Genomic DNA, 26,833 nt, shown 5'->3' with positions numbered 1-26,833 from the left:
TCGCTGCTGATTGCTGCTGTTAGTGGTGAGCGGTGTTGATGTGCCGCAGTCTGTTAGCCGGATAGCATGGTCTGCAATGATTCCTATAGGTGTCATGTATATTTTCGAGGTACACTACTAATGGACAGATGCGATTCAGCTTGTTATACACAGTATATTGATACATTTATTTATAACAATATTTTTTATTTTATGTTTCAAATAGTACTCTTGAAAAATAATTAATTTAGAAAGCCCAGAGTATAAAAACAGATAGTTGTAATTGAATTACATATACAGATTGACTGGATTTGCACTGCATTGTTAGTCTTTACCAGGGGCAAAAATTCCCCAGAGGAAACCATTAACAAGCGACCATGTCCATGGAAATGAGGTAGCCACGGTTGACAGTTATATCATTTTCTTGATTTTAAAGTCCAAATTAATTGTATTTGTTTTGTTGGTGGTTCTTATAATACTTAAAAATTACAAAGTTGTATTTTAATATAACAAAGGGGATTAAAACCATTTGCTGTTACAGGCTGTGGCACCCCTTTTCAGTGTTCTGGTAAAGTAGGTGGGGTTTGCTAGGTTTTATTTAGATAGTTTGTTGGGTGTATTAGGATAGCGCATTGTACATTGTGGTTGGGTTATTTCCTTATAGGATTCTGCAACTAGTATTCTGATGGAAATTCCCTCCCACCCTCCCAATTTTATGGTTGTTGGCTTTGCTTTGGGCATGAAAGAATGGTTCTGGTGACACAAAGCATCAAGAAGCTTTCTATTATTGCTTTCTGCCCAAGACATTGGGCAATTTGTAATTGTGTGCATCAGGCTGGGACTGTAGTATTCAGTGCCACAATTGAACTAATCTTTTATGCTGTGTCCCTCTGCACCAGGAGATGGATGGTAGGTAGCTTCCATGTCACATGGCCTCATTACTAGGCTAAGAGATATTTATGTCCTTTACTCCCAAAATTTGTAGGGGTTAAAAGACCCTCCCAGGTGGTGAATTTTTTAAAAGTTACTCTATGGACCCACAATGTCAAGTTTGGCGGCGATCCCTATACTGGGACTACTCTACTGCCCTACTCCCTACTGCTCCAGAGCTGCATGGGGGATTTGCAATCCTAGACTTTGATTGAAAGCTAATTGTTTTTCACAAGAGCCTCCCACTTCAGTAATGAACTATCTGGTCCAAAGCAACAGCAGGACAGGTTTAGTTTATCTGTAATGGGTATTATTTCAGGATTTTTTCCATAGCAGTTCTGCTCATTCTAACTCATTGTACTACACTACAGTGTTTAAAGTTGATGTGATCCATGACATATCATTATTTCTGTTTTAGACAACCCTGTTTATTAAACTACTCACCTGTAATATGTTTGGCAGCAGCTGTAAATACGTCTGGTCTACACCTGTACGATCTTAGATAAAACCCATAATGTAAATGCATTGATATACAGTTCAGTCCAATGTGAGAAAGATGCATCAAACAAACCTCTATATTGCTTTCTTTATTCTATACATTCATAAAAATATTAGGCCCTGAAAAGGATAACAAACCGTAATATTGGACCCTGCGCTAGCAGCGGTGTATTGCAAAAAAGTGTCACAATGCTGCACACCTACACGAGAAGCTATGCCAATCTTCTCTCAATCAAAACAGAACAAAGGAATGGTATGAGGTGGCGCTTATCAGACACAAGGCATTAAGGATTAATAACCTATTTTAATCACAATCACAATATCACAATAAAAATGCAAAATACACATTTCCTAAAAAAAAACCATTCACAGGTACATATTAAATATCCAAACAGTAAAATGAATCTCTGCAGGGGCCTAAAAGATGGCCTATATACTGTATATCCTGATTCCACACGGTACTAAGCAAATAGGTGCCTGTGTTATTTCAAATAATTGAAAGTTGATATTTATGTAGCCACAATGATCCTATAATGTAGCAGACAATGTTGCAGTAAAGTTAATACGTTACTGTAGTAAAGTTCTAGTGACACACTTCAAAAAGATCCTTTTTATAGAATGTCCTGAGTGGATTTCATATACTCACAATCCTGGATTAGTATAATGTAGGAAAGGATCCAGCTCCTCACTAATTAGGCTGTATGTGTGAGTGAGCTAAAGTGTCCAGATCATTCGTATGCACCAGACAAACTGTATTGCTCTCTGTCAGGAGACCCAGCGTATTCCAGCAGTTGCCCAGCATTTCCTTCAAAGTAATGACATCAGGGTCCATATCGCGATAAATTGCATTGGAACAACAATGTTCTTAATACAGCGACTGGGTATTCACTCTCTGAGTGTGAGTGCCTGCTGTTATAGTTTTGCTGTTTGGAGATGTCCAATGTAAACCACTGCAGGTTGACAATAGCTACACTAAACATTGGACAATCATTGAACACTAATTATGGGACCATGTGACAGCACACTTGACTCTTTTGCCATCTAACTAAGGCCGTAGATACTTGTATCCTGTACAAATAGTGATCAGCATAACACCCAGAAATTCTTGTAGCGTTCTTTAGCATATTACTTAATTTATTTTACTATGTTTCCATGTAAGAATTCTGGAGTGCTCAACTCCAGTAATCAACATGGCCCCTAAATTTTGTACCCATGGTTCTATGACAGATGCTAATAGCAGGTGCAATCCCAGCAGTGTGAACAGAGATTTAGTACATAGCACTTTTCACAAGTCACCTCATGTTTTGCTAGGCCATGATACCAGATAATCAGCCTCTAAGTTATATTTTTGCAATTAAATAATAATTAATAACTACATCTTTGATGAAAAAACACATTACAGCTTGGGTAAATGTCAAAAATTAGGCTACTTGAGCGCTGTACCTTTAGCAGCCCCTGTTTGCATTATAGGTAAGAACAATCATGGGTACTCAGTTGACCCCAAAACCTTATCATTTGTAGTTAAAATGTATAGTTTTCTAAAAATGATTATTATTGTACATTTGTAATACACCACAGTTACGGTGGGTAGGTGGCAGTAGGGTGAGCTCAAATAAATAGATGGGTGGGTAGTAGTAGCACAGTAGAGAATAGCTTTTAGAGAACTTGGAAATATCAATGTATATTTTTAATTCACACATCTCAATACATTCTTCATATATTAAATGCTCTTTACATTATAATAGGTCTATCAATTGCAATTTACTGTGCTGAACAATATTGGGGAGTTCCTTAAATGTTAGCAAAGTATTATAATAAAACCTGTTAATTGTGGTTACACATCTTATAAAATAGCTGCAAAACTTTTACTATTATTGCAGTAGAAAGGATGACTACAAAGTTAATCTGGCTGTGTGTTTCTAGGTTACAATGTATGGGGCCTATTTAATAAATGGTGAAAAAACCTACCTCTGATGAAAATGGATATTTGAGTATGGGCTTTGCCATACATTAAGAGATCTGTTTAACATGATTCTCAGATCAGGATGGCGTAACGAAATAAATTCAATAAAATTTTTTTATTTTGAATCAAGCATTTTTTTCTTTTTTTTCAAATGGCTAATTTACATTTTTAAAATAATATATATTTAATATTATAATTTTTTCTAAGTGGTACTGTAAGCCAGTATCAATTCCTTGCGCATCAGGACCACTATTGCCAGAATTTAATTTTGTAAATCTTGAAATTAAAATCTTGCAGAGGGAACTCAGCGATACTCAGCTCCCTCTGCAAGATTTTAATTTCAAGATTTACTAAATTAAATTCTGAAGCTGCGATAAAGTGCTTATCAAGAGTAATGCTTTCTAAATATGTTATTCAATATAGAAAGATTTATTTCACAATAGATCATAAAAAAGCTATATATAGATAAAAATACTTCTCGACAAGGAATATATAATAAAAATAAATGATCTCAAGAGTAATGATACGAATATAGCAGCAATATACTGTCAACCTATAAATGAATGGTAATAGCAACACAGTGGGTATATTTAAAGATGGTAACTAAGCCACACTTAATACGTGGCAGTCCATAGTTTCATGTACTGATACAACTGAAGCAGAAGCTGTGAGCATATAGTTTGTATCCAATTTCAGATTAATTTTTTTTTAATTCCATACGGCGCTACACTATTCCCTTTCTTTGTCTTGTCATATTGTGGGAAGCAGAGCCCACTGTGAGAGCTGCCGAACCGAATTCAAGATAATATTGTGTGAAAACCAGCGCACCTTCCTTCTATTTCCTGTTCTTGTCTAAGTATGTTATGCCTAGATAAATTGTGTTTTTTTATATTCATGTTTAGAGTTTAGGCATTATATTTGATAGCTTTTAACTAAGAGTGAAATATTTAGCAAAAGATGATAAACATCGTGTATTTTCATTTTATTTTTACAGCATGTGGGAGTGTAAAAATTATGTAGACATTATATTTTCAAGTTGGCATAAAGCATGATAATGTTTATGCTTTTCTGTTAAATCCCATAAATGTCTAAGGTAAATCATTTTAAATGCAAGTTACTAGTCTTCTACTATAGAGACATAATTGACCTGGCCCTAGCTCTAAATAGTACAATTTAAAACTGTACAGTAACTGTTTGTCAGTGTGCATATCTTCCTACTTCTCAAATTCTGGGGCATTTAAACCCCAGATGTTTACCTAAATATAAGGAGATTAGCGATAGCTGATGAATCGTTTGTTATACCTGAAAGTCAATATAGACAGTTAAGCCCCATACATCCTAATAAAAATATTAAATATTCCTGGAATTTCCTATTACTTCAATTTTCAAATAATTTGTACATATATCTCTAAACCAGTCATAAACCAGAAGATATGTCTCTGAATTTTTCAGTTTTTGGTTTTTAGAAGGATTTATATAAATTAATGATGATATGTAGTTTAAACTTTCTGTGGAAGTCTTTGGTAAATTCTTGTTTGCTTTAAGCATGTTTTATGAGATGCACATTTTGTAAGGTTCTGAGTTCATGTTAATATCTTTCAGGATCACGAATGTCTCTTGAAATACTTTAATAATAATAATAATAATAATAATAATAATAATAATAATAATAGTAACAAAGAATTGTTGGTAATTTTCTGAATTAAAGATCCTTGCAAAATGAAAATTGTCCAAATAGAGAGATAAAGAGGAGAAAGATAAAATAACAACCAATCAGCTCATAACTGTGACTTTACAGCCTGTGGTGTCTATTTACTAAGCCTTGGATGGCGATAAAGTACCAGCTAATCAGCTCAAAACTGCCATGTCACAGGCTGTGTTTGAAAAATTACAGGTAGAAGCTGGTTGGTTGGTACTTTATCTCCGTCCACTTTATCCTCATCCAAGGCTTAGTAAATAGACCCCTGTGTGTGAAAAATTAAAATTACGAGCTGATTGGTTGGTCATTTTTCTCCATCCACTTTATCTCTTTCCAAGCTCTGATAAATCTCCTCCAAAGTAATCTGTGTAATCTAATTTGTTGTTTAGGGATCTATTCATCATCACTTCATTTCTACAAAAGCAGGTGAAAATTAACATGTTCACCTACTTTTGTAGAAATTAAGTTTTGTGGCCATTCTTTATAAAGGTAACACAAGAGATATCATTGATATCCTCTGCTTACCTTTCACTTCTGATCTGTCCCGCTGTCCCCATACACTAGTATGTGGACCTAAATGAATCAATCTCTGAAAATACAATATTTTCCAAGCTTGAATGTACATTTGACACCTTCAGATGATGTTTGCTCCCGCACCCTGCTCCTTCCCTTTGGGAAAGAGTCCTTGGTTGTGAAGAGAGATCCTTTCAGATCCCTCCGTCCCTATCTAGCTCCTTTTGCTGGATGCCAGGGCTTTGTGCGCCTGTGTGATACCAAGTTCACACAGGCGCACTAGCACTGCTGAGTCAGACTCAGCAGTGCTAGTTTTCACTGCTACGAAAGTAGTAGCCGTGAAAAGATTCACGAAGACAACTGATTTTCGGGTCAGGTGTCTCCGAGCCAGAGCAATGCTGAATTGCTCCGCTGGTCGCTGTGAGTCAGAATGTCAATTACCATAATTAATATGCCCCTCAATGAGAAAGAATTGTAAAAGTATATTTCATCTGTTTTTATAAACATGTTCTATTTAGAGGCTTCTTAAATGATTGTGAAGTCTGTGCTACATGTATTATATGGAATATTTCAGCACATGCCCAGAGCATCCCTGTCTAGGGGACTGCACAGAAATGTTCATTTTACTGTTTAACTTATATGTTTTTATTGCTATTTGGTCTCTATCAATCAATTGCTGTTCTAGTTATTAGATCATGAGAGGTTGGTATAGGAAAGATAACTGGTGGGGGCACAATCACTAATTCAGGATATAGGACCTGATTCAGAGTTGTATGCTTTAGCAACAGTGGCTGCATCTTTGCAGCGACTGTGCTAAAATATGCAAATGCTGCAAGAGGCGTCTTGTGTAAATAGATGCCTCCTGCCTGCAGCTTCTGTGATCCGCTGCTTTGTCTGAGGAAGCAGCCATCAGATCACTTGTTTGAACATTGGCCATCTGAGTAACCCATGATGGCCGTGAAATTCATGCTACTTGGGCAGGTGAAGCTGATCAGTAGATGCAGACACCTGTATCAAAACTGCACCTTCCCTACCCCCAAATGGCCACAGCATGTCAATCATGTGGCTTTGGGGGCACTGTGACTGTCGTCACAGACACCGATCAGATTATGTGCAGTACAGATCCTGCGCATGCGGTGATCAGCAAACATCAGAGTTATGCGTAAACCATCGGGTTTGAGTACAATGCTGAATCAGACCATAGTCACTTATATTACCTAGGGCAGCTTCAATTCTGAATACAGCAAAGTGATCAGTAAAGGTTAGATGACAGCAGCACCTGTCCATCCAGTACCTCATTCACTATATAGAACCATTTTGTTTTGTGCTAATATTAAAGTAACAGAGAGGAGATATATCAGGCCTTGGAGAGAGATAAAGTGCCCAAAGCAACCAATCAACTTCTAGCTGTCATTTCATGGACTGTGCTAGATACATTTAGAAGCTGATTGGTTGCTTTGGGCAACTCCTCCACTTTATCTCTCCCCAAAGTTTACTGAGGTCATGGGTTCAATCCCCACTATGACCCTGACTGTGTGGAGTTTGAATATTCTCCCTGTGCTTGCGTGGGTTTCCTCTGGGTGCTCTGGTTTCCTACCACACTCCAAAAATATGCAGGTAGGTTAATTAGCTCAAAAAATGAACCCTAGTGTGTATGTGTGTGAGCATGTGAAAGGGAATATACAGTAGATTGTAAACTCCACTGGGGCAGGGACTGATGTGAATGGCCATATATTTTCTGTACAGCACTGCAGAATATATGTGCACTATATAAATAACTGGTAATAATAATAATAATAATGTTTGATACATTAACCCTGAGGTTGTTAACAAGAGATAGATATGAAAAATATAAAGGTGAAAAATCAATGTGTGCATGTTCTATCTGGATAATAGTTTAGAGGAAAGCGAAAAAAAATTTTTACAACAATTTTGTTGTCTCAAAAATAATTATGTTTTGATGACTAAATGGGAAACATCTGGAAGCACGTCAATGTATATCACAATGCTGCCATGACTGAGCAGCAACAGGTCATGTCTAGTGAGATTGTCCTAGGGTAGCATTTGATAATTATGTGATTGGTCTACAAAGGAGCAATCTTTTAGGTGAGGTATGTATCACTGCTGATGGTAATTTTCTTGGCTATATTGAGATAAAATAGATGTAACAAGGAGTTTCTAATAAAAACACCCAGTAATTTTGGAGCTAGAAAAGAAGAAGTTTCTAACAATTTACCATGACATTATTTGAGTGTCTCCTGAAAAAATTAAAGTTTACAGTTACTAACAATTCAGTGATTACAATTAAATTTATATCCATACAGTAGTTTCAATATAACTATTTGATGACTTATGGATACTATCTAAATGTGAATACGTGTCAAAACCTATATTTAAAATTAAGGGCAAAGCATTTGGTATTGTAGTAATATGCATATATGTTTGCTTGGCCATGTGTTTTCAGTTTTAAAACATTTTCAAATACAGAAAACATATTAAAAGCTATTACATGTTGTCTTTTATTTTTATGGTTATATGATGTTACTTTACAGAAGACTTCTGCCAGCTGTATAATGCTATAATATTCAATGCAAAAACATATTTTAACTTTGAGGTTTACATTAGCAAAACATAAGATAAAAGTGATTTAATGACCACCATCTGGCCAGAGCGTAAGACATCTGTGGCATTTTCCTTTTGGTTCAGGTACAGATCAGAATTGAGAATTTAAGGCCTGTTCATATATTCCCAGAAAAAAGAATTATATCCTTTCTGTTGGAAATAAGTTTTTTATCCTTTACTTTTCATCTTCTAGATTGTTCAAAGATGAATTGCAGTACCCCTCCCCCATTATTTACAGTAAATAAACATATATAAACATAGGTTGCACATTTTAGAAAAATACTAAAGCAGCACAACTTATTGGTTTAAATTTGTAGGTAGAAAATGTGTTGTATTATAAGTTTTTTCTTATTTTCTATAAATTATTTATTTTTAACAAAAAAGTCAACCACAATTATTTAATAGTAGCTGCTAATATAGTGTTGGGACATACTTGAATATTTCATTTTTGTTTGCTGTGGTAATGATTGTTTTTTTTTATTCATGACATAAGAATGGACAATCACAAGTGAAAGGTTCTGATGAGTGTTTCCATTGAAAGCATTTCTTGAGATGTGAAATTTATTAACAGAAATAAGATAAAACACAGTTTTAAACTTACTGCAATTTAACTTATTCTCAGCCTCTTGGTATAGACAAAAGGATAGCACTTATAAATGCTTATTTCTGTGTTAAAACAGGATTACCTGGTTATTAATTCTTATTTACATACCACCACTAATTTACACAGCGCTGTACAGAGAATATATGTCATTCATATGAGTCCCTACGCCACTGAAATTCACAGTTCCCTAACATACAAGGCACTCAAAATTATTTTTGTCTAAACCAGTGTTTCCCAAACTCATTTCTAAGGGAGCACTGAGAGTACATGTTTTCCAGGTCTCCTCACAGAATCACAAGTGAAAAAATAAGTCAGCCAGTAATGAATACACCTGTGCACCAACTAGGAAAAACGAAAACCATGCACTGTTAGTGCCTCTTGAGGAATGAGTTTGGGAAACACTGTTCTAAACTGCAATCAGTAATCATTAAGATTAAACTTATATATTTGACAAATGGAGAGGTTGAGTCCCAGTCATACAGTGGACCAATTGCACGGTTTGTATTTAACTTTGCATTCTACCATTACAATAGAAGGGGCAGTGTTATGGTAGTGAATACAACATGACTTTTCTGCTTTAAAAGTTTACAGATTATATACATATATATATATATGTATACAGTCAGGTGCATAAATATTGGGACATTGATAGAATTTTCATATTTTGGCCTCTATTCACCACCACAATGGCTTTGAAGTGAAACACACAAGATGTGCTTTAACTGCAGACTTTCAGATTTAATTTGAGGGTAATTACATCCAAATCAGATGAACGGTGTAGGAATTACAATGGGTTCTATATGTGCCTCCCACTTTTTAAGGGGCCAAAAGTAATGGAACTATCAACTCAAAAGCTATTTCATGGACAGGTGTGGGCTATTCCCTCGTTATTTCATTATCAATTAAGCAGGTAAAAGGTCTGGAGTTGATTCTAGGTGTGACATTTGCATTTGGAATCAGATGCTGTCGACTCTCAATATGAGATCCAAAGAGCTGTCACTATCAGTGAAGAAAGCCATCATTAGGCTGAAAAATCAAAACAAACCCATCAGAGAGATAACAAAAACATTAGGTGTGGCCAAATCAACTGTTTGGAACATTCTTAAAAAGAAAGAACGCATCGGAGAGTTCAGCAACACCAAAAGACCTGGAAGACCACGGAAAACAACTGTGGTGGATGACAAAAGAATTATTTTCCTGGTGAAGAAAAACCCCTTCACAACAGTTGGCCAAATCAAGAACACTCTCCAGGAGGTAGGTGTGTATGTGTCAAAGTCAACAATCAAGAGAAGACTTCACAAGAGTGAATATAGGGGGTTCACCACAAGATGTAAACCATTGGTGAGCCACAAAAACAGGAAGACCAGATTAGAGTTTGCCAAACTACATCTAAAAAAAGCCATTACAGTTCTGGAACAACATCCTATGGACAGATGAGACAAAGATCAACTTGTACCAGAGTGATGGGAAGAGAAGAGTATGGAGAAGGAAAGGAACTGCTCATGATCCAAAACATACGACCTCATCAGTGAAGCATGGTGGTGGTATTGTCATGGCGTGGGCATGTACGGCTGCCAATGGAACTGGTTCCCTTGTATTTATTGATGATGTGACTGCTGACAAAAGCACCAGAATGAATTCTGAAGTGTTTCGGGCAATATTATATGCTCATGTTCAGTCAAATGCTTCAGAACTCATTGGACGGCGCTTCACAGTGCAGATGGACAATGACCCGAAGCATACTGCAAAAGCAACCAAAGAGTTTTTTAAGGCTAAAAAGTGGAATGTTATGCAATGGCCAAGTCAATCCCCTGACCTGAATCCGATTGAGCATGCATTTCACTTGATGAAGACAAAACTGAAGGGAAAATGCCCCAAGAACATGCAGGAACTGAAGACATTTGCAGTAGATGCCGGGCAGAGCATCACCAGGGATGAAACCCAGCGTCTGGTGATGTCTATGCATTCCAGACTTCAGGCTGTAATTGCCTGCAAAGGATTTGAAACAAAGTATTAAAAAGTGGAAGTTAGATTTAGGATTGTTTAGTTTGCCCCATTACTTTTGGCCCCTTAAAAAGTGTGAGGCACATATAGAAACCGTTGTAATTCCTACACCGTTCACCTGATTTGGATGTAATTACCCTCAAATTAAATCTGAAAGTCTGCAGTTAAAGCACATCTTGTTTGTTTCATTTCAAAGCCATTGTGGTGGTGAATAGAGGCCAAAGTATGAAAATTCTGTCAATGTCCCAATATTTATGCACCTGACTGTATATATAAAATGAAATGTCCTGACTGACTGACTCATCAATGCAAAGCCCAAACTCCTGGACTTAGAAACTTGAAAATCAGGGAGAATAAATCCTTCCATTACATAGGTACCCGCTAAGAAGGAAATTTTGAAATTCACCACCTAAGGGGGTGAAAAGGGCTACAATTTTTCCTCCCCCTTTGCAATGTCTTGACTGTCTCATCGTGGCTGCAGCAAAATTAAATTCAAACACCAACTGACAACCCAAGTGTTGCCAAAAATCACTAGCATATGGTGTGGCTCCTCTATTTGAATAGTGAGGGAAGGGAATGTGTTATTACACAGGTATAGGAGGGGAATGTGTTACTACACAGATGAAGTAAGGGAAGGGAATGTGAGGGAAGGGAATGTGTTACTACAGGGTGATGGAAGGGAATGTGTAGCAACATGGGCAAAGGAGGGGAATGTGTTACTACTAGGGCGAGCAGGGGTAATGTGTTACTACAGAGAGGAGGGAAGGGAATGTGTTACTACAGGGGTGAGTGGGGGTAATTTGCTACTACAAAGGTGAGGGGGGGATATGTATTTCTCCAGACGTGAGGGAGGTAATTAAGTTACTACAAGTGTGAGTGAGGGTAATGTCTTACTACAGGTATGAGTGACGGATTGTATTTCTACACAGGTAATGGAGGGGGATTTTGGAATGTGTTACAATATGGGCGAGAGTGAAATGTATTACTACAGAGGTGAGGATAATGTGTTACTACAGAGGTGAAGGAGTGGAATGTGTTAGTACACAGGTGAGTGAGGGTAATGTCTTACTATAGCAGTGATGCATTACTATAGAGGTGAATGATTAATGTGTTACTGGAGTGGTGAGATGGAAATGACAACAGTGAATATCTAAGGTCTATCCAGGTGAAACCGGATACATCAGCTAGTCAATCAATAAATTTAAAGGAAATATGCTTAATAAATATGTTTTGCTATGCTTTTAAAAAATATGCTGAACATCACCTAAAGACTATAGTAATAGGATATGAGCTCAACCTTTTGTAACACAGGGAAATGTAATACATTTACAGTGAGTTTCTAAAATAGGATATTTTACAGTGGTCTAAACAGATGCAAATTAAAGTAAACATTTGGAAAATTAAAATAAGAGCTTTCTTATTTATTCTCTCAATAAGTAAGATTTTCTGATGTTACTTATCTCAGTGATCAAAAATTTCTTGCTGGAATATAACAATACATTTTTATTTGAATATCTCAGCTACTCTGTGATATTGACCCCAAGTGGCAAGGCTGAACTTACCTCTTCACTGCCAGTCTGGATCTCTATATATATGCATGGATTGCACATACTTTGAGGGACATATCCAATTTCAGGTTTTCCCATTGCTGCAAGGTTTTTCCTATTCAATTGCCAGGTAGAAGATCAGTCTCCGTAATTTCTATAGGAATTACCATGGCTATTTTCTCGCAGCTCCAGAACAGGTCTAAAAAAAATAAAACTCCATATTTTAAGCAAAAAATGTTGGGAACCCATTCAGAGCCCCTTGATCACCCCTCATAATGAGTAATTAAGCAATACAAAGTTTTCAATTTAATTCAATAATTACGTCTTTATTGATTGTTAGAACCGATAATGACCTCAAATTCCCCCAACTTATTTTTTTTCCATGAATTTTTTCACCCCAAATTAAATTAAAGCATTTATTTAAATAAAAAATTATGGTTTTATCTTTTTTATTTTTATTTTTAATTGTCCTAAAATAACACCAAAATCACTCTTTTCAACTTTTTTTTAATAGTTTTTGTTTTATTCATTTGTAATAAAATGAGAAAAAAAAATGTTGTTTTTTTTAAAATAATTTTTTACTTTATAAAAAAATGCACAAATCAGCTATTTAATGCATTTTTGTAACATTTTTAATTGGGACAGTAATAACTATTACTGTTACCCAATTATTTTTAATGGTACAGACTGTTCACCATTTTTTAAAAAAACATTTCCACTAGGTTTTGCCCTAAAAAAATATGCAACCAATTTTTTTCTATTGGATACCATGGGTATTGGTAGCAAGCATACTCTGCACTAATAGAAAATTGGTTGTGTACATTTTTGCCTGCAAAAGCTTATGACCAATTAATTATGCTCCGAACAGTTGACTGGAAGCCCAACTTGGGCTTCCAATTCCATTTTTGAATAAAAATTAGATGGTGAAATATGTAAAACATAGATTAATCAATCTGGAATTAATTTCAGAAAAATTTATTATTTTAATTAATATAATATTTTATTCCATTGTTTTATTTTTGCTATCACCATCCTGAGACATGTACAGCTGTCTTGCATTTTAAATATGCCTTGCATGGGGAAGCTATCACCAGCAATAGCTAGTGATATCTATCGCCCACTAAACCCGGTGATAGCTATACCCTACAAGGTGTTTGTTAAATAGAGAAAGGGCATACTTCCAGCAAAAACACACATTTTAGGGCTTATGTACACCTACCAGCCAATGAAAACAAAATGTGGATGCTTTTATTTAAATGTTATGATGTTGGAGCTTGTAAATCATGTTTGTGAACAAATTAAATAGATATATCATATTCAAAAGGGGAACCATGTGGAAGGAAAAGAGGCAGTTGGAGGAAATGAACACTTATTCTAATGTTTTTCTTTTGCTCTAAAACATTAATATAAGTGCATGCTTATCAATGTGTAAACTTATATGTGCAATGCAATCCATTATTTATTATGCTTTCATAATCTGTTTCTATTTATTCTTTATTTTCAAAACCATGTTAATTTAAATACAAACTTTTTTACTTTTTTAAACGTAGCTTATTGATAGATTGACACACACAGTAGTGTACAACAGAACAAGATGCCACAAAAAACAGTCCTATTAGGTGCAAGGGGGAGTGAGTTGCTTATACTTACAACACCCCTTCATGGCTCAATCTCGCCTTGAAATCACAGTTTTTTGTACGCAGACCTATGGAGGTACCATACATGCACTTACTCATAGCTAATAGGCTTGATTCCATGGACAGAAATTAAAAAACCCTGAAAATCAGGAATAAAGGTAATTTCAGTACATAATAGAAGACATATTCTAAGAAAAATGTTCTCCAAACAATAGTACAATAGTACAAAAAGAAGACCAAAGGTAACATGAGAAATACAAGTATAACAATAAAAACATAACCATGGTTAGTGGTCTAGGGAGCTTACCCACTATTCCAGGAGAAATATATATTTTTTAAAGAAAATATATTTATGTATATGCCCATAGACATCATAAATATTGATACATGTATTGATTTTATATTTTTTCCCCCAGTATTCTGGATTTCACACAGAAAGATCTGAATCAGACCATGACAGTCAATGGGGTGGTAGCCCTCTAACTGATACCACTTCACCACAGCTTCTAGATCCAATAGAAAGACCAAACTCCCAGCAACATGATGTCTCTTGTGCATATCGACAGTATCCAGAAAGAAGTGCCCTGTGTTTTGGATTTGCCCTCGACCATTCAAGATTAAGTGATGAGAGACACCATCATAGTCAGTCCTGTGACAGTGGCAGATGTGAGGCTGGTAGATACTTTCTTGGAAGTCCACAAGCTGGCAGGGAAACATGGTGGGGTTCCCGCTCAGCTCTGCCTGTGCCAAAATCGTCCCCAGAAAGCAGAGATGGGTATGAGAGCTCCATGCCACATATAACTTCAGTTCAGAGAGTCCATGGTAAGAAAAACACATTTTGAATAAAAATATAATATTGAAATCTGGTTAGAACATTATTCTTATTGTTATTTTCATCATATAGAATATACTGTATTTTCATCCACATCAGTCCCTACCCCAGTATAGCTTACAATATATAGTCTTTACCACATTCAAATATTGGCGTATCCAGGTTTTGAATTGAGGGGTAGCAAAGAGTAAAACTACAACTGTTTTTCAAAGTCAGAATGTCAGATAAATAAATTGTCATAAAGCAAAATGTACTCACACAACCACTGCAACCATGGCAGTGCTGTGCAGTCTGATGTGGGCAAAGTATGTCAGGTAGTCAGATATAAATTGCGAGCTTAAGATTTTAATAGTTAAGAGCAAGATGTCAAAGAGAGACCATTAGGTGAGAAGAGCAGGGTAAGCAGTGAGGAACTTTTCACATGTAGTGGTGATGGTTTAAGGAGACTTAAAAGGACAGCAGATGGCAGGGCCATCAGGACTATGAGTCACGTGGCTAAAGTTTTTGGTCTAGGTAGGGAAGCCACCAGCTAATGGCAGTATACCCCAGGCTCTCAAAGATTAATATAAGTAGAAACCAGGGGCAGTTTAAGATAGGGCTCTGTGTGCAGTCTCTGTGCTCCCCTCTCACTGGTGCATGTCCCAAGTAGACTCTTGCACTGTGCAGGGGATTTTTGTATTGGACATGCACAGATATATGGAAACATGGCGCCCAATGATATCTGTGGGATCAAGGCTGAGGTAAGTATTGTGAGTGGGTTCAGGGTGTGCAGTGTGGGCCCTCTGGACCTAGGGACACATATGTACTGCACACATTCATCCAATATAGATATGTCCATGGCAGAAGCTGCTTTCACAGTAACAAGGAGACCCATTATAGGCCAGGACCCAGACAAACTGGAAGCCACTGTACTCAAGGGTATTGTCCTCTACATAAAAGTGCTCAAATTTAACATGGCATTAAGGCCCCAGAAAGATCAGGCTTGGTGACCCATACCATTTCACTTATTAGGCAAGAAAGTAGTAAGTAGGCCAAGATTTATGTTAAAGGGAACATTCTAGTTCATTATAAAGTAACCCTAAATAATAAAGTGGAGTCTCCCACAGACTCAACCCAGCTAACATAGGTCACTGCAAAACCTGGGAGGGACTGACTGTCAGGCCTGCAACTGTTGAAATGGTTTCTATTAATATCTGGAAGGGAACATTGCTACACAGAGCTGTAATAAGTACATTGGTGTGATATTTATTTGTATTTAACAACAAATGTGGCATCTGATGTTTTTAAGTTTTATCATATGTTAAGGATTAACAAAAATAAATTGTGACACCCTGGTCTACCTATATAGTTTCTATACTTTATGAGATTTGATTATTGTCTTTTTTGCTATATTTAGGGAGAAATCATTGGGATGAAGACAGTGTTGTCAGTTCTCCAGATCCTGGTTCTGCAAGTGAATCAGGAGATCGTTATCGTACTGAGCAATATCAAAATAGTCATCATGAGCCAAGCAAAATTGAAACCCTTATACGTGCAACTCAACAAATGATTAAAGAGGAAGAAAACAGGTTACAGATACGTAAATCTAGTCCAGATCAATTAACTTCTATTAATGGAGCAGCAAAAAGAAATTCAATTTGCTTTGCCAATTACCAACAACCCCAATTAACTGGAGTCGTGTGTCGTGGCCCTTCTGTTACTAACACTTCTCCATGTGAACATCTACAGCAAAGGGATGGAAAAATCTTGAGCCCACATGACAATGAATATGAAAACAGTCCTACAACTCTGTCCAGGATAAACAGTCCAAATTCTGATAGAATTTCTAAAACAGGAGTAACTATAGCAAAAGACTATTTACATGCAAATGTATCTCCTCAACAAACAGCTGAACACTCTGTATCCCCAAACTACTACAGTGCCCACCGTCCATATTTTGATAAGCATGCTTACACATTTACTGGATATGCTCTTGAACATCTATATGACACTGACTCTATTAGAAACTACTCATTGGGCTGTAGTGGATCACACTTTGATGTGACTTCTCATTTAAGAATGCAACAGGACTCTACCCAGGTGCACAAGGGCACCTCAGTTATAATAACGAATGGAAGTTGATGAATTTATTTGATATATCATATGCACTGTAATCTTTACAATGGAATTATAGTAAGTCTTTTTCATGCCATTACTATCAGCATCTGACAAATTACCTTGCACCGGATGTGACAGAAGGAGAGACTAGGTTTGGATTTTGTATTTATAACACTTACATTTTGGCAGAAATAATGAGATTCTGAGAAAGAAAACTGTACATGCCATATGTATAATTCTAGCCAGTTGTGTTGGCTTTTAAAAAAATAGGAATTCATTGTTCAAATGCTACAGGTTTTTGCTAATTATACTTGCATGTACATAAAGACCCTTTTTTACATTAAAAGTAAAAATAAATAAATAAAAACAAGAGAAAACAAAATCCCCTAATACTATGCACATAGAACTTGAAGCAAAGTTGAATGTACAACACAACTTTATGTATACACATGCTCAAATGCACATGATCTTTATATGTTTATGATATGAAGAAAACAGAATGAATACAAAATACATTTGTTACTTTCATCATAATATGTTGGCTTATATTACATTTACAGCCTCTTATTACATTAAGGGTAGATTTGAAGATGAAATAAATAACATAAATAATAAAAATACACAGCTTGTTTTCATACGTTCCCTTACCATACTATCACTGTGGCTTTAATAATGATGATGTAAAATTGCTCTTAAATTCACTGTAGCAAAGTTTCTGTGCAAAATTTGATGCAGTTTGACTAAATTGAATGCGAATGACACCTGGAGACCTGGAGTTTTTTGTATCTGAATTCCCTGTTTCTAATTTGTATCATGCAGATTTTTTGCTATAAGATATTTTGTGCCCTAAAATTAGAACGGACAACAATTCTCTTGTTTCATGCTTGTTCAAATAGACTAGAGTATGTTTAATTTCAGAAGTATTTTATGGTAGTATGCAAAACAATGGTACATCTGTATACAATAGAGCACATTGTGTTTGAAAATCTACATCATACTAATCAGGGGAAAAACATTCCAAATATCTTGCAAAGCCTATGTTATTATTATAGTCTCTTAAAAATAATTGTGTCTCTTCATAAATGGGCTGTATAGAATAAATAAAATAGGACTTAAATTATATTTCTATGCACTGGAGTGTTTTTCTTGCCTCTTGATGGTTTTAAGCCTGTGAGTTTTCTTGAATCCAATTGTACAATTCATAGGTACCAATATTTAGGTTCTAGTTTGCAGTTTCTTTTGAATTGAAATGTTGTTAATGTTAAATTCTATGTTAAGAATTATTGACCCCTTAATTACTTGGACATCTGTAATAGGAAGAACAATGAAAACTAAACAGGCTGGTGAGTCTGCCGAGCAGTGTAGTCATGTCAGAGCTTCCTTAAATGCCTTTGTTTGAGAACAATGTGTGTCATTATATAATTCATACAGTAGGTAGACAGTAAACTGAGACACATCCAATCCTATAATTTTGTGACTGCACTTAACCAGTGTCAGATTTAGCCTCATTTGTGTATGCCCAAATTTAATGAAATTGCCAGTTTATTTCAGTTATCACTTATGTTTCTTCTTGTGGTTGAAAGTTGACCGCTCATACATTAGCTGTCATCTTGTGATACCATTTACTAATATGCCAGTTAATAACTTAAATAATTTATTTAAGATTATTATTGAGCATCATAGTTGTTTTCAATTGCATAATTGCCCACAAATGGCTGTGATATTTCTACATGCATGCTCAGCATAAATGACCTCTACTTTTAACTATAACTTGCATATTACATATGATTATTAATTTGATCATATGTTTGTAATTGATTTGTGTTTTATATTAAACAGTGATATGCATACCAGAAACTGCATTCAAATGCAATGCCATATTTAGGTATTTGAAAAAATAAGAATCAAGCACAGTAATACTGATAATATAAATGTCCCAGTAAACATAAATAAGAATATTTTTAACTAAGATATATGTATTTTCTTACTTGCATTGTACCTATATTTCAATTAATCTGCACAGTATGTGGAGGCACATTGCAATTTTTTCATTGAACATCTTAGTATTAAAGCAATTTAATTCTCCTTGCTATTATAATGGGCTTAAAAAGACAAATATTTTATTCTTATCAATTATGGCTCAAATAATTGTTAGAATTTAACTTCCAATAAATATTTATTATTCAGCTGAATGTATATGTATTTTCTTCTGTATACTAGAAAGATGTTTGGTCATTTAAAAGTAATTCTTAAAAACTCATCTGGCAATATACATTATTATTTATAAAAGTTAATTTAAGGTGCCTTTGTTCAATTCCTTACACAGGACAGCATGTTAATTCTGTTTGCAACTCAACTGCAGTGGAGCTTTTTTTTATGATACATTTTTCATATGGTATGCAATCTTAAATATAATTAAAAAACATAATATTTTACATTTAGCATTCTGTTCTGTACACTTCATCTTCAGTTTGCTACTGAATTAATTCCTGGCTATGAAAAATATACTAATATACTACCTAAAATATTATACACTTAACAGGAGCAGCATTACAAAATACTTATTATTTGTTTCATATAAAAGGCATTGCTAAATGTAATCATATGAAAAAAATTTAAATAATGGGTTGCTTTGAAATAATTTTATGATGCACCTTCAAATTAAATTTGTTTTTATTCCCATGGGTATCAATAAAATAATACAACATGGCTCTAAATCCTAAATTATTTTTTATTAGTTTCTTGGATGCAAAATAATGGGTTTTAAATATTGCCTGTTATAATAAATAGTGGACACTATTAGCTGTGGACAGCACTTTAAAATACAAAGGTGTGTTTACATTGGGAATAAAAGGGTGTCTGACATTAGAAAATGAAAATAATTCAACCTGTTATGTTTGCTTTTATGACTGGTGCCCTTAAATCACATTGAAATATTTATGATATTGGATGTGCAGCCTCAAATGTCAGTTGCCTTGCAATGTATATCTCTAGTGACATTGTATGTACAGTATTATCTGTAACTTGAAGTATCCTTTTGAAATGTAATGTAGGAAACATGACTAAACTATGTCAATGATATCTTGCAAAGTATTCCCATTTATAATTATTTATATTGTACATAGCTTTCTGAGGTCAATTTCAAGTTAATTGTGTATAAACTGTATTTATTATGTGAAGATTTTTCCTTTGTTTTAAAAATATAGTTAAAAATATTTAATTTTGTGTGGATTTCTGTCTCAGACTTTAGTCTCAGTTTTACATGAGAATTTTTTAAGTATAAAAAAACACGGGATGTTTAATCCCCTTGGGGTTATTTTTTTCAACATTAAAATGTATTGTTATTTTATCTGAATTTAACAACATTCAGATTAAATTGAGGAATTGTGATTTAAGGTGTTGATTGTACCTCTGATTGTTTTATATATGTTTGGAAAATATTGAAATCAATAACAGGCAATGCATTGGCATTACAAATTAGGCAACATTTAGTGGATTTTTTTTAGCAAATATATGAATGTGAAGTTGAAGTTTCCTTATTAGTATAGACTATATTTACATTTTGTATCATTGCTTTGGAAAATAATGAAATCCAAACTTAAAAAAAATATAAATCAAAATAAAGGGGATTTATTACTTAAAATAATTCCCCTTAGCCTCATTCTCTTTCTTGATACTTAGGACTATGGTGTTTGCATTAAGTTTATGAGAATCCTTATTGCTATCAGATATATTTGCACATGCAATTATATGAATGCCTCATTATAACTTATTAGGATAAATGATGAAATAAGGTATTCTTTATGAATATTCAAGTCAATTAGAAATTTATAGGACTGTGACAAGAAATCATTTCTCAATACAAGCTTAAAAAATAAGTGCTGCATTTCATATTTTACATTTTATGGGCAGTATTGAGTTAGGTTAGTGCACCCCATTTTGCATTTAAAGTGACGGGAGATTGCTGGGTGCATATCAATTGATGCCAGTCTTTGCTTTGACCGTGCCCAAAGATGTCGGGTTTAGCCGCATAAAATGGCTACACCCAACCAAAGTGTTGGGCGCAATTGTAAAAAGTGCAGTTTTGGTTCCCAAACGGGTCACTTGTCATGCATTTCAGCTTGCACTTCCCAGTCGGGGGGTGCGAGCTGAAATGCCGGTGCCAGCTCCTGATTGCGCCCGACATGAGCAACAATTGAATAGCTCCAGAGCATGAAGAGAGGTTGAAACAATTGAATTCCACCCCTAGACTGCATTTCTTATCATAAATTGTTATTTGTAAAGTGAATACTGAATTCACAATACTGATGCACAATACCGGTCTATCAGCAGAAATGATTGAGCCATTTCTGAGATGTGCACTTCTTTCAGATATAATGCACAAACACATTGTAACTCATCACTATATAGCAGTTTAAAGATGTTTAATGAACAAAACACTGACTAAGTCATATCAGCCTTTAAAATACTGTAATTTTTAATTACAATGTCAACTTTTGCAGGTGACAACAGTTACCATCTATCTTAAAGGTTTTTAATTCTTTTCTTTCATTTATTGTATTTACCATTTTATATTTTTTTACAATTTGACAATTCATATATACATTAGCCTATAAATCTAAAAGAGCAAGTTCTACTCCCTAACATGAGCTAACAGTCAATTTTGGGAACAGAAGCATGGTACCTTTACATCCCTTGAAAGTGACCAGTGGCTAGTTCTATGTTTTTGTTTCCCTTGAGGCCAAGGGAATCCTTTACAGTAAGCCTATGAATGTGAATACATTTTGTCCTATCTTCTGTATAATTAGAAGATTATAGCATTAAATTAAGTCTATATTGAAAATTGTGTCTTACATGATGATAGAGAACACTTTTATATCTTTGATCAGCTGTGTCCAAACTTAGACCTCAAACAACCATAATAGTTCATGTTTTCTAGACCATCTGTGGATGTGTCAGCAAGTAATACATACAACTGTGCACCTGTCGGGAGTTCTGCAAAACATGAACTGTTTATCTACCCCTGCTTTACATAAAGGTGGTTCCATCTCTAAATTTTTATTTTTTCTCTTTATGTGACCATTGAATATTCTTTAAAAATTATAAGACTGAACAGATAAAAAGTGGGTCACTTCCCTTTTTAAAGTAATACTCACATTAGTAATAATAGAAGATAATGTAATAGTAGCATTAATACATTACAGGTATTGACAATTGTGAAAAGTTTATGTAAAACATAATTTAATGTGTCATTGTAAATAATAATTACAAAAATTAATGGTTATATATTGTAAGTCACAGTGTAATAATATATAATTTAGTAAACTTTTCAATTAGCTGCTCATTCACTTTAGTATATTCTAATTAATATTTAATCATTTGAATTAGTATATCATAAACACACAAATAAAAAAAAAATATTTGTACAATAAATAATAGTAAATCAGTCAATACTTTTAAACCTTCAACTTAAATTATAATTTACAGGAAAAAACTCTATAATTAAATATATATTAAAACATACAGGATCGTATTAGATATTATACCCTTAATGCATAACTAGAATTATTTAGCAAAATTATTGCTCTGGTTTATTTTCTATATAAAAAAAATGCACATTTAGTTTGGACAAATTTATGACAGCAATATTTACTGCCTAGCTAAAATGTGTTCCTGTGGTGTCTCAATTTCTATAAAATGCAATAAAAAGCCTTTAATGAAAGTAAGAGTAAGGGGAGATTAGAACTCTGTTCAACAATATGTGGCTAAACAGAGAAATAGCTATTTCATGCTGTATTGATTTTTATCCTCTAGAGATATAGATAGGTAAGACCAATTTTGTTGAGGGGGAAATAAATCAAACAAAGAAAGTATTCTCCTAGAATTGTAAATACCAGTAAAACAGTACAATGGTAAACAGAAAAATGAATGTTCTTGTGAAACAAAAATAATTTAAAAATATGTTATTTTCAAGATTATTATTTCAGGTACATCATTGAGAAAATCACAGTAATGTGATAAGATACAACCAAAGTCTCCATGACTACCAGTTTAGGTTCCCATGATATTAATATCTACAGTTATATGATTATACATCCTGGTTTCTATAAATATTAGTCCCAGTCATCAGGGTATATATTATCTATAGTTTAAAGCTTATCCACCACTCCATCACACGGATCTGTCACTTCTGTATTGCACAATTTGGAATGCTAGCCGGAAGAGACCACATGATCCTGTACACCACTAGAGGCCGCATTCAGTCGGCCCTAATAAAAGAATGAGTTTACAACAAATGATTGGCCGGCTTGCGGGTTACCAAGGTAACCACGTTAGCAATAAGACGGCATGTAAAGAAGATCGTAGCATTACACAACCGGATTAAAAGATGTTTTATGGCTTATTTATGGAAAGGTAAGTAGATAAGCCATTAGATGAACAAGTAGTGACATTATCACTATAATACAAGAATTGATTAGGAGCCCGAATTTTGAGGGCAGGACCTAAGTGGCTTTAAAAGAGCTTTATTTTCAGTACACCTCCACCTTGAAAAAGACTAGGATTAGTTGAAACACGTTGGTGGGTAGGTGGTGTTCTCAGTTCCAGGACCAGAATAGCCAGGATACAGTGACCACATAGGTCTGGTGAGAGATTTTGGGGGCCCCTCTTTTTTACATCCTATTCACCTATGGAAGGTTATTTTTAAGATCTGCTGTTAACTGACTATTAGAAGGAAGTCTTTGTCCTTTCCGTTTTTTTTGTTGATGAAGATATTTTTCCTGTATGCTGCTAAAAGGTTTTATATGTGTGACTTTTCAATAACTTTTTCTGTGATATATATATGAAATAAGAAAAAGTCCAATTCTTTGAAGAGAAAATTTAAAAGAAGCCTTGATGGGTTTACATATCATTTGATAAATGTAAGCATACATGTGAGTTTGCACCTGACGTACCTTTGCACTCAAGCACGGGGTGTTGTTGTTGCTGTGATTGAGGACACAAGGTTTAAAAAAACTGCTATATGTTTGGATCTATCTAATTGAAGCATCAAGTCTCTATCTGAGTATGCACTACTGAATTCTTGAGACACGTTTGGGTGCTTTTACTAGTTGAATAATAAGACACAGAGCTATCTACCTCTATATTGGATTCTGAACCTAACCTCTCAATAAGACATTTGTGTTTTTGAGTCTATTACTCTATAAGACTTATCTCTGTATTTTTTATGGTATGGTGGAGAGAACAACCTTGAAGAATCTAAATGGACTTGAACATTTTGGATTCCATGAAAGTGGATCAAGGAGGGTAATAATAATATATACTGTATATCCCACTTTTATATCCTTTCAGTGGAGCGTGATATTGTTCTGCTTGTTTGTAATATGAAATAAGATATTGAACAAATGTGGATGCTGCCTACAATATGTTACTAAATACTCAAATCAAGTTATTCATAGACCTTTTTCTCACAATTGCTGTAGTAGACCTGACACTCTCAAATTCTTAATAACATATGAATTCCACAAGGATTTAATGACACTATATCTGATGGTCTCAATAAATGATAGATATTAATAACATATAGCTATACTACATATTTCCTTTATTTTATTTTTGTTATAATTTTTTAAAATAAATACAAATAGATGTTATATTGCATAGCTATATAATAAAATCAACTGCTGATAAAAATGTCATCATGTTGGCATTTAATGGCAGTTGGCATGAACTATGACCCCTCCCACCATTGTCAGTAATGTTATTTCCAGAGAGTTCAGGCATAGCACACCTACAATCTCCAAACACAGGTATGCAAGTGTGTGGACCACCATGCACAAGTGAACTTTCCAGCAAAGTGAGGCTCATTACAGTGAGGTGCAGTAAGGTAACACAGCCAGTGTCTACACAGTGCAACAACAACTGGAAGATCTGAATACAGGCTCACAGAGTAGGAGACTAAAAGATTAAAGACTAAGAAACAAAAAGAGAGAGGAGAGAAGAACAACAAACAGAGGGGCAGGAGAGAAAAGGGACATGAAAGCAAGAAGAGATAAAAGAGCAAGAGAGGGGTGAAGAGAGAAAGGAGGTAAGAGAGAGGGAGTAGTGGGAGATAAAGAAAAATGAAAAAGTGGAGAGAAAGAGTGTCAGAGTGAGAAAGAAAAACAGATAGAGGGGAGAGGATGGATGAGATAAAGATGGGAAAGAGAAAGATAGAGAAAGAGGGGGAGAGAGAGCAGGATAAAAAGAGTGGGGAGCACTGACAGAGAGGAAAGAGAGAGAGAGAATGGGAAAGAGTGAGAAAGAGAAAAACTCCAGACAGTGCCAAGGTCAACAGCTAGTGGTAAATACAAAAGTAAACTTCCTATCAGTACCGGTCAGATAAGCCTTAAATGACTTTACTTTAACATTAATAAAACATTTCTAAAATAAAAACACGGGACAAAAATGTGGCGTTCAAAAATGGGTAGCTTTATTTAATAAATGTATGGTGGTGGAAGACAGAACAGCCAGTTATTTAACATCCACTTGACATAAGCAAATAATAGCACAAATAGCAAGGGTCAACTATCCCTTTAAGGAAGTTGAATGACACCCATTGACACCCATATCAATACAATATGCCGCTGACCCCAGTAGGGTGAAATCAGACTACCCAGTGTATTAAAGGGGAGTGCACTCCAAGTAATCAAGCCAGCAATCTACACTTATAAACCCTATCTGGCTCTGACTTGTAGTATAAATGCTTATTCATCCCTTTGTTATTCTTTCTTAAAGGGTAATACTGACACTATTTGTGAACATTATGGGGCTGATTCAGAGTTACATACAATTAGGCCTCATCTGCATCCACATTGCATGCTCTGAAACAAGTGTGAATATCAGCCTGTATTTAGAGTTGGCTGCATCTATGGAGTTGCACCAGCCCTATACATCTGCTAGTGAAAGTTGCTGCATCAAATTCAGCACACAATTCCACTCTACCTATTGATGGAGCAAATGATCCATCAGAAATCAGGTGGATCTTTGTGTACACTCACCTATGTATAGCATGCAGTTTTGTCTACATGCCAATGACACACTCATGTATTCTATGTGTGAATGCCTAGTTAAACTGACTCCAATGGAATTGGAAATAAGATTTTTCTGAGATGTATATGACTTTGAAGTGCTTGTAGAAGAACATAAGGTTGAATAAGCCTGAAATGAGTTAAACTACAAGGATAGGGACTGGCTTGTGTTACATGTCACTTGTGCTTAGAGAGCTAATCAGATTGTGGGGGTGTGCTTAAGGACCTACATTTTGATGTATCAAGCAGTGGAAAGAGTGGAGAAGTGGACCAGTGGAGATGTCTCCTATAGCAACCAATCAGCTTCTACCTATCATTTTATAGAATGTTCTGTACTTGATGAATGCTACATTGATACCTGATTTGTTGCTATGGGCAACTTCTTTACTAGTCCACTTATCCACTCTTTTCACTACTTGATACATCAACCTCTGTATCTTTAAGGCTCAGGCCTCATAACCTGAAGATTTTTTTCTTAACCTCCTAACCCTGTTTTTCATTTTAATATAAATAATTGTTAGCTATTCCATGGTGGGAAGTAATGATAGGTCACCTGCCTGGGTATCGTGTCATTTGCTTGAGTGTACTCATCTTCAATGATAAGATTTTAAAGGCTTTACCACCCTAATGGAGATAGCATCACCACCCTGCCAGCTGTGTTATTCATGATTTAAGGGAGGGAGTTGGATATCCTAATATGTTTATAAAGGCACCCAGCGCAGTCACGTCTGCAATGAATTTTGTGATGGAGTTTTTCATTGTTTGGGCTATACTGATTCCTGGCTGTCCGTTCTATGTCACCAGTTTTTAAGTCTTTATTATTTTTATTAAAAAATAGCT

At 35.1% G+C, this 26,833-nt stretch overlaps 1 protein-coding gene across 1 annotated transcript in view; it reads left to right on the top strand.

Moving 5' to 3' along the window:
- SIM1 (SIM bHLH transcription factor 1) overlaps window positions 1–16,949 on the top strand; it is a 75,561-nt gene extending 58,612 nt beyond the window's left edge. Inside the window, exons 10-11 of the mRNA XM_088470962.1 lie at window positions 14,413–14,818; window positions 16,225–16,949. Of these exons, the coding sequence (XP_088327088.1) occupies window positions 14,413–14,818; window positions 16,225–16,949 (1,131 nt within the window). The remainder of the gene's footprint in view (window positions 1–14,412; window positions 14,819–16,224) is intronic.
- Window positions 16,950–26,833: the final 9,884 nt, after the last annotated feature.

Source organism: Taudactylus pleione, unplaced genomic scaffold, assembly GCF_031769625.1.
Source record: "Taudactylus pleione unplaced genomic scaffold, aTauple2 ptg000015l, whole genome shotgun sequence".
Classification (NCBI taxonomy): domain Eukaryota; kingdom Metazoa; phylum Chordata; class Amphibia; order Anura; family Myobatrachidae; genus Taudactylus; species Taudactylus pleione.
This window is presented reverse-complemented; position numbering and strand designations above follow the sequence as displayed.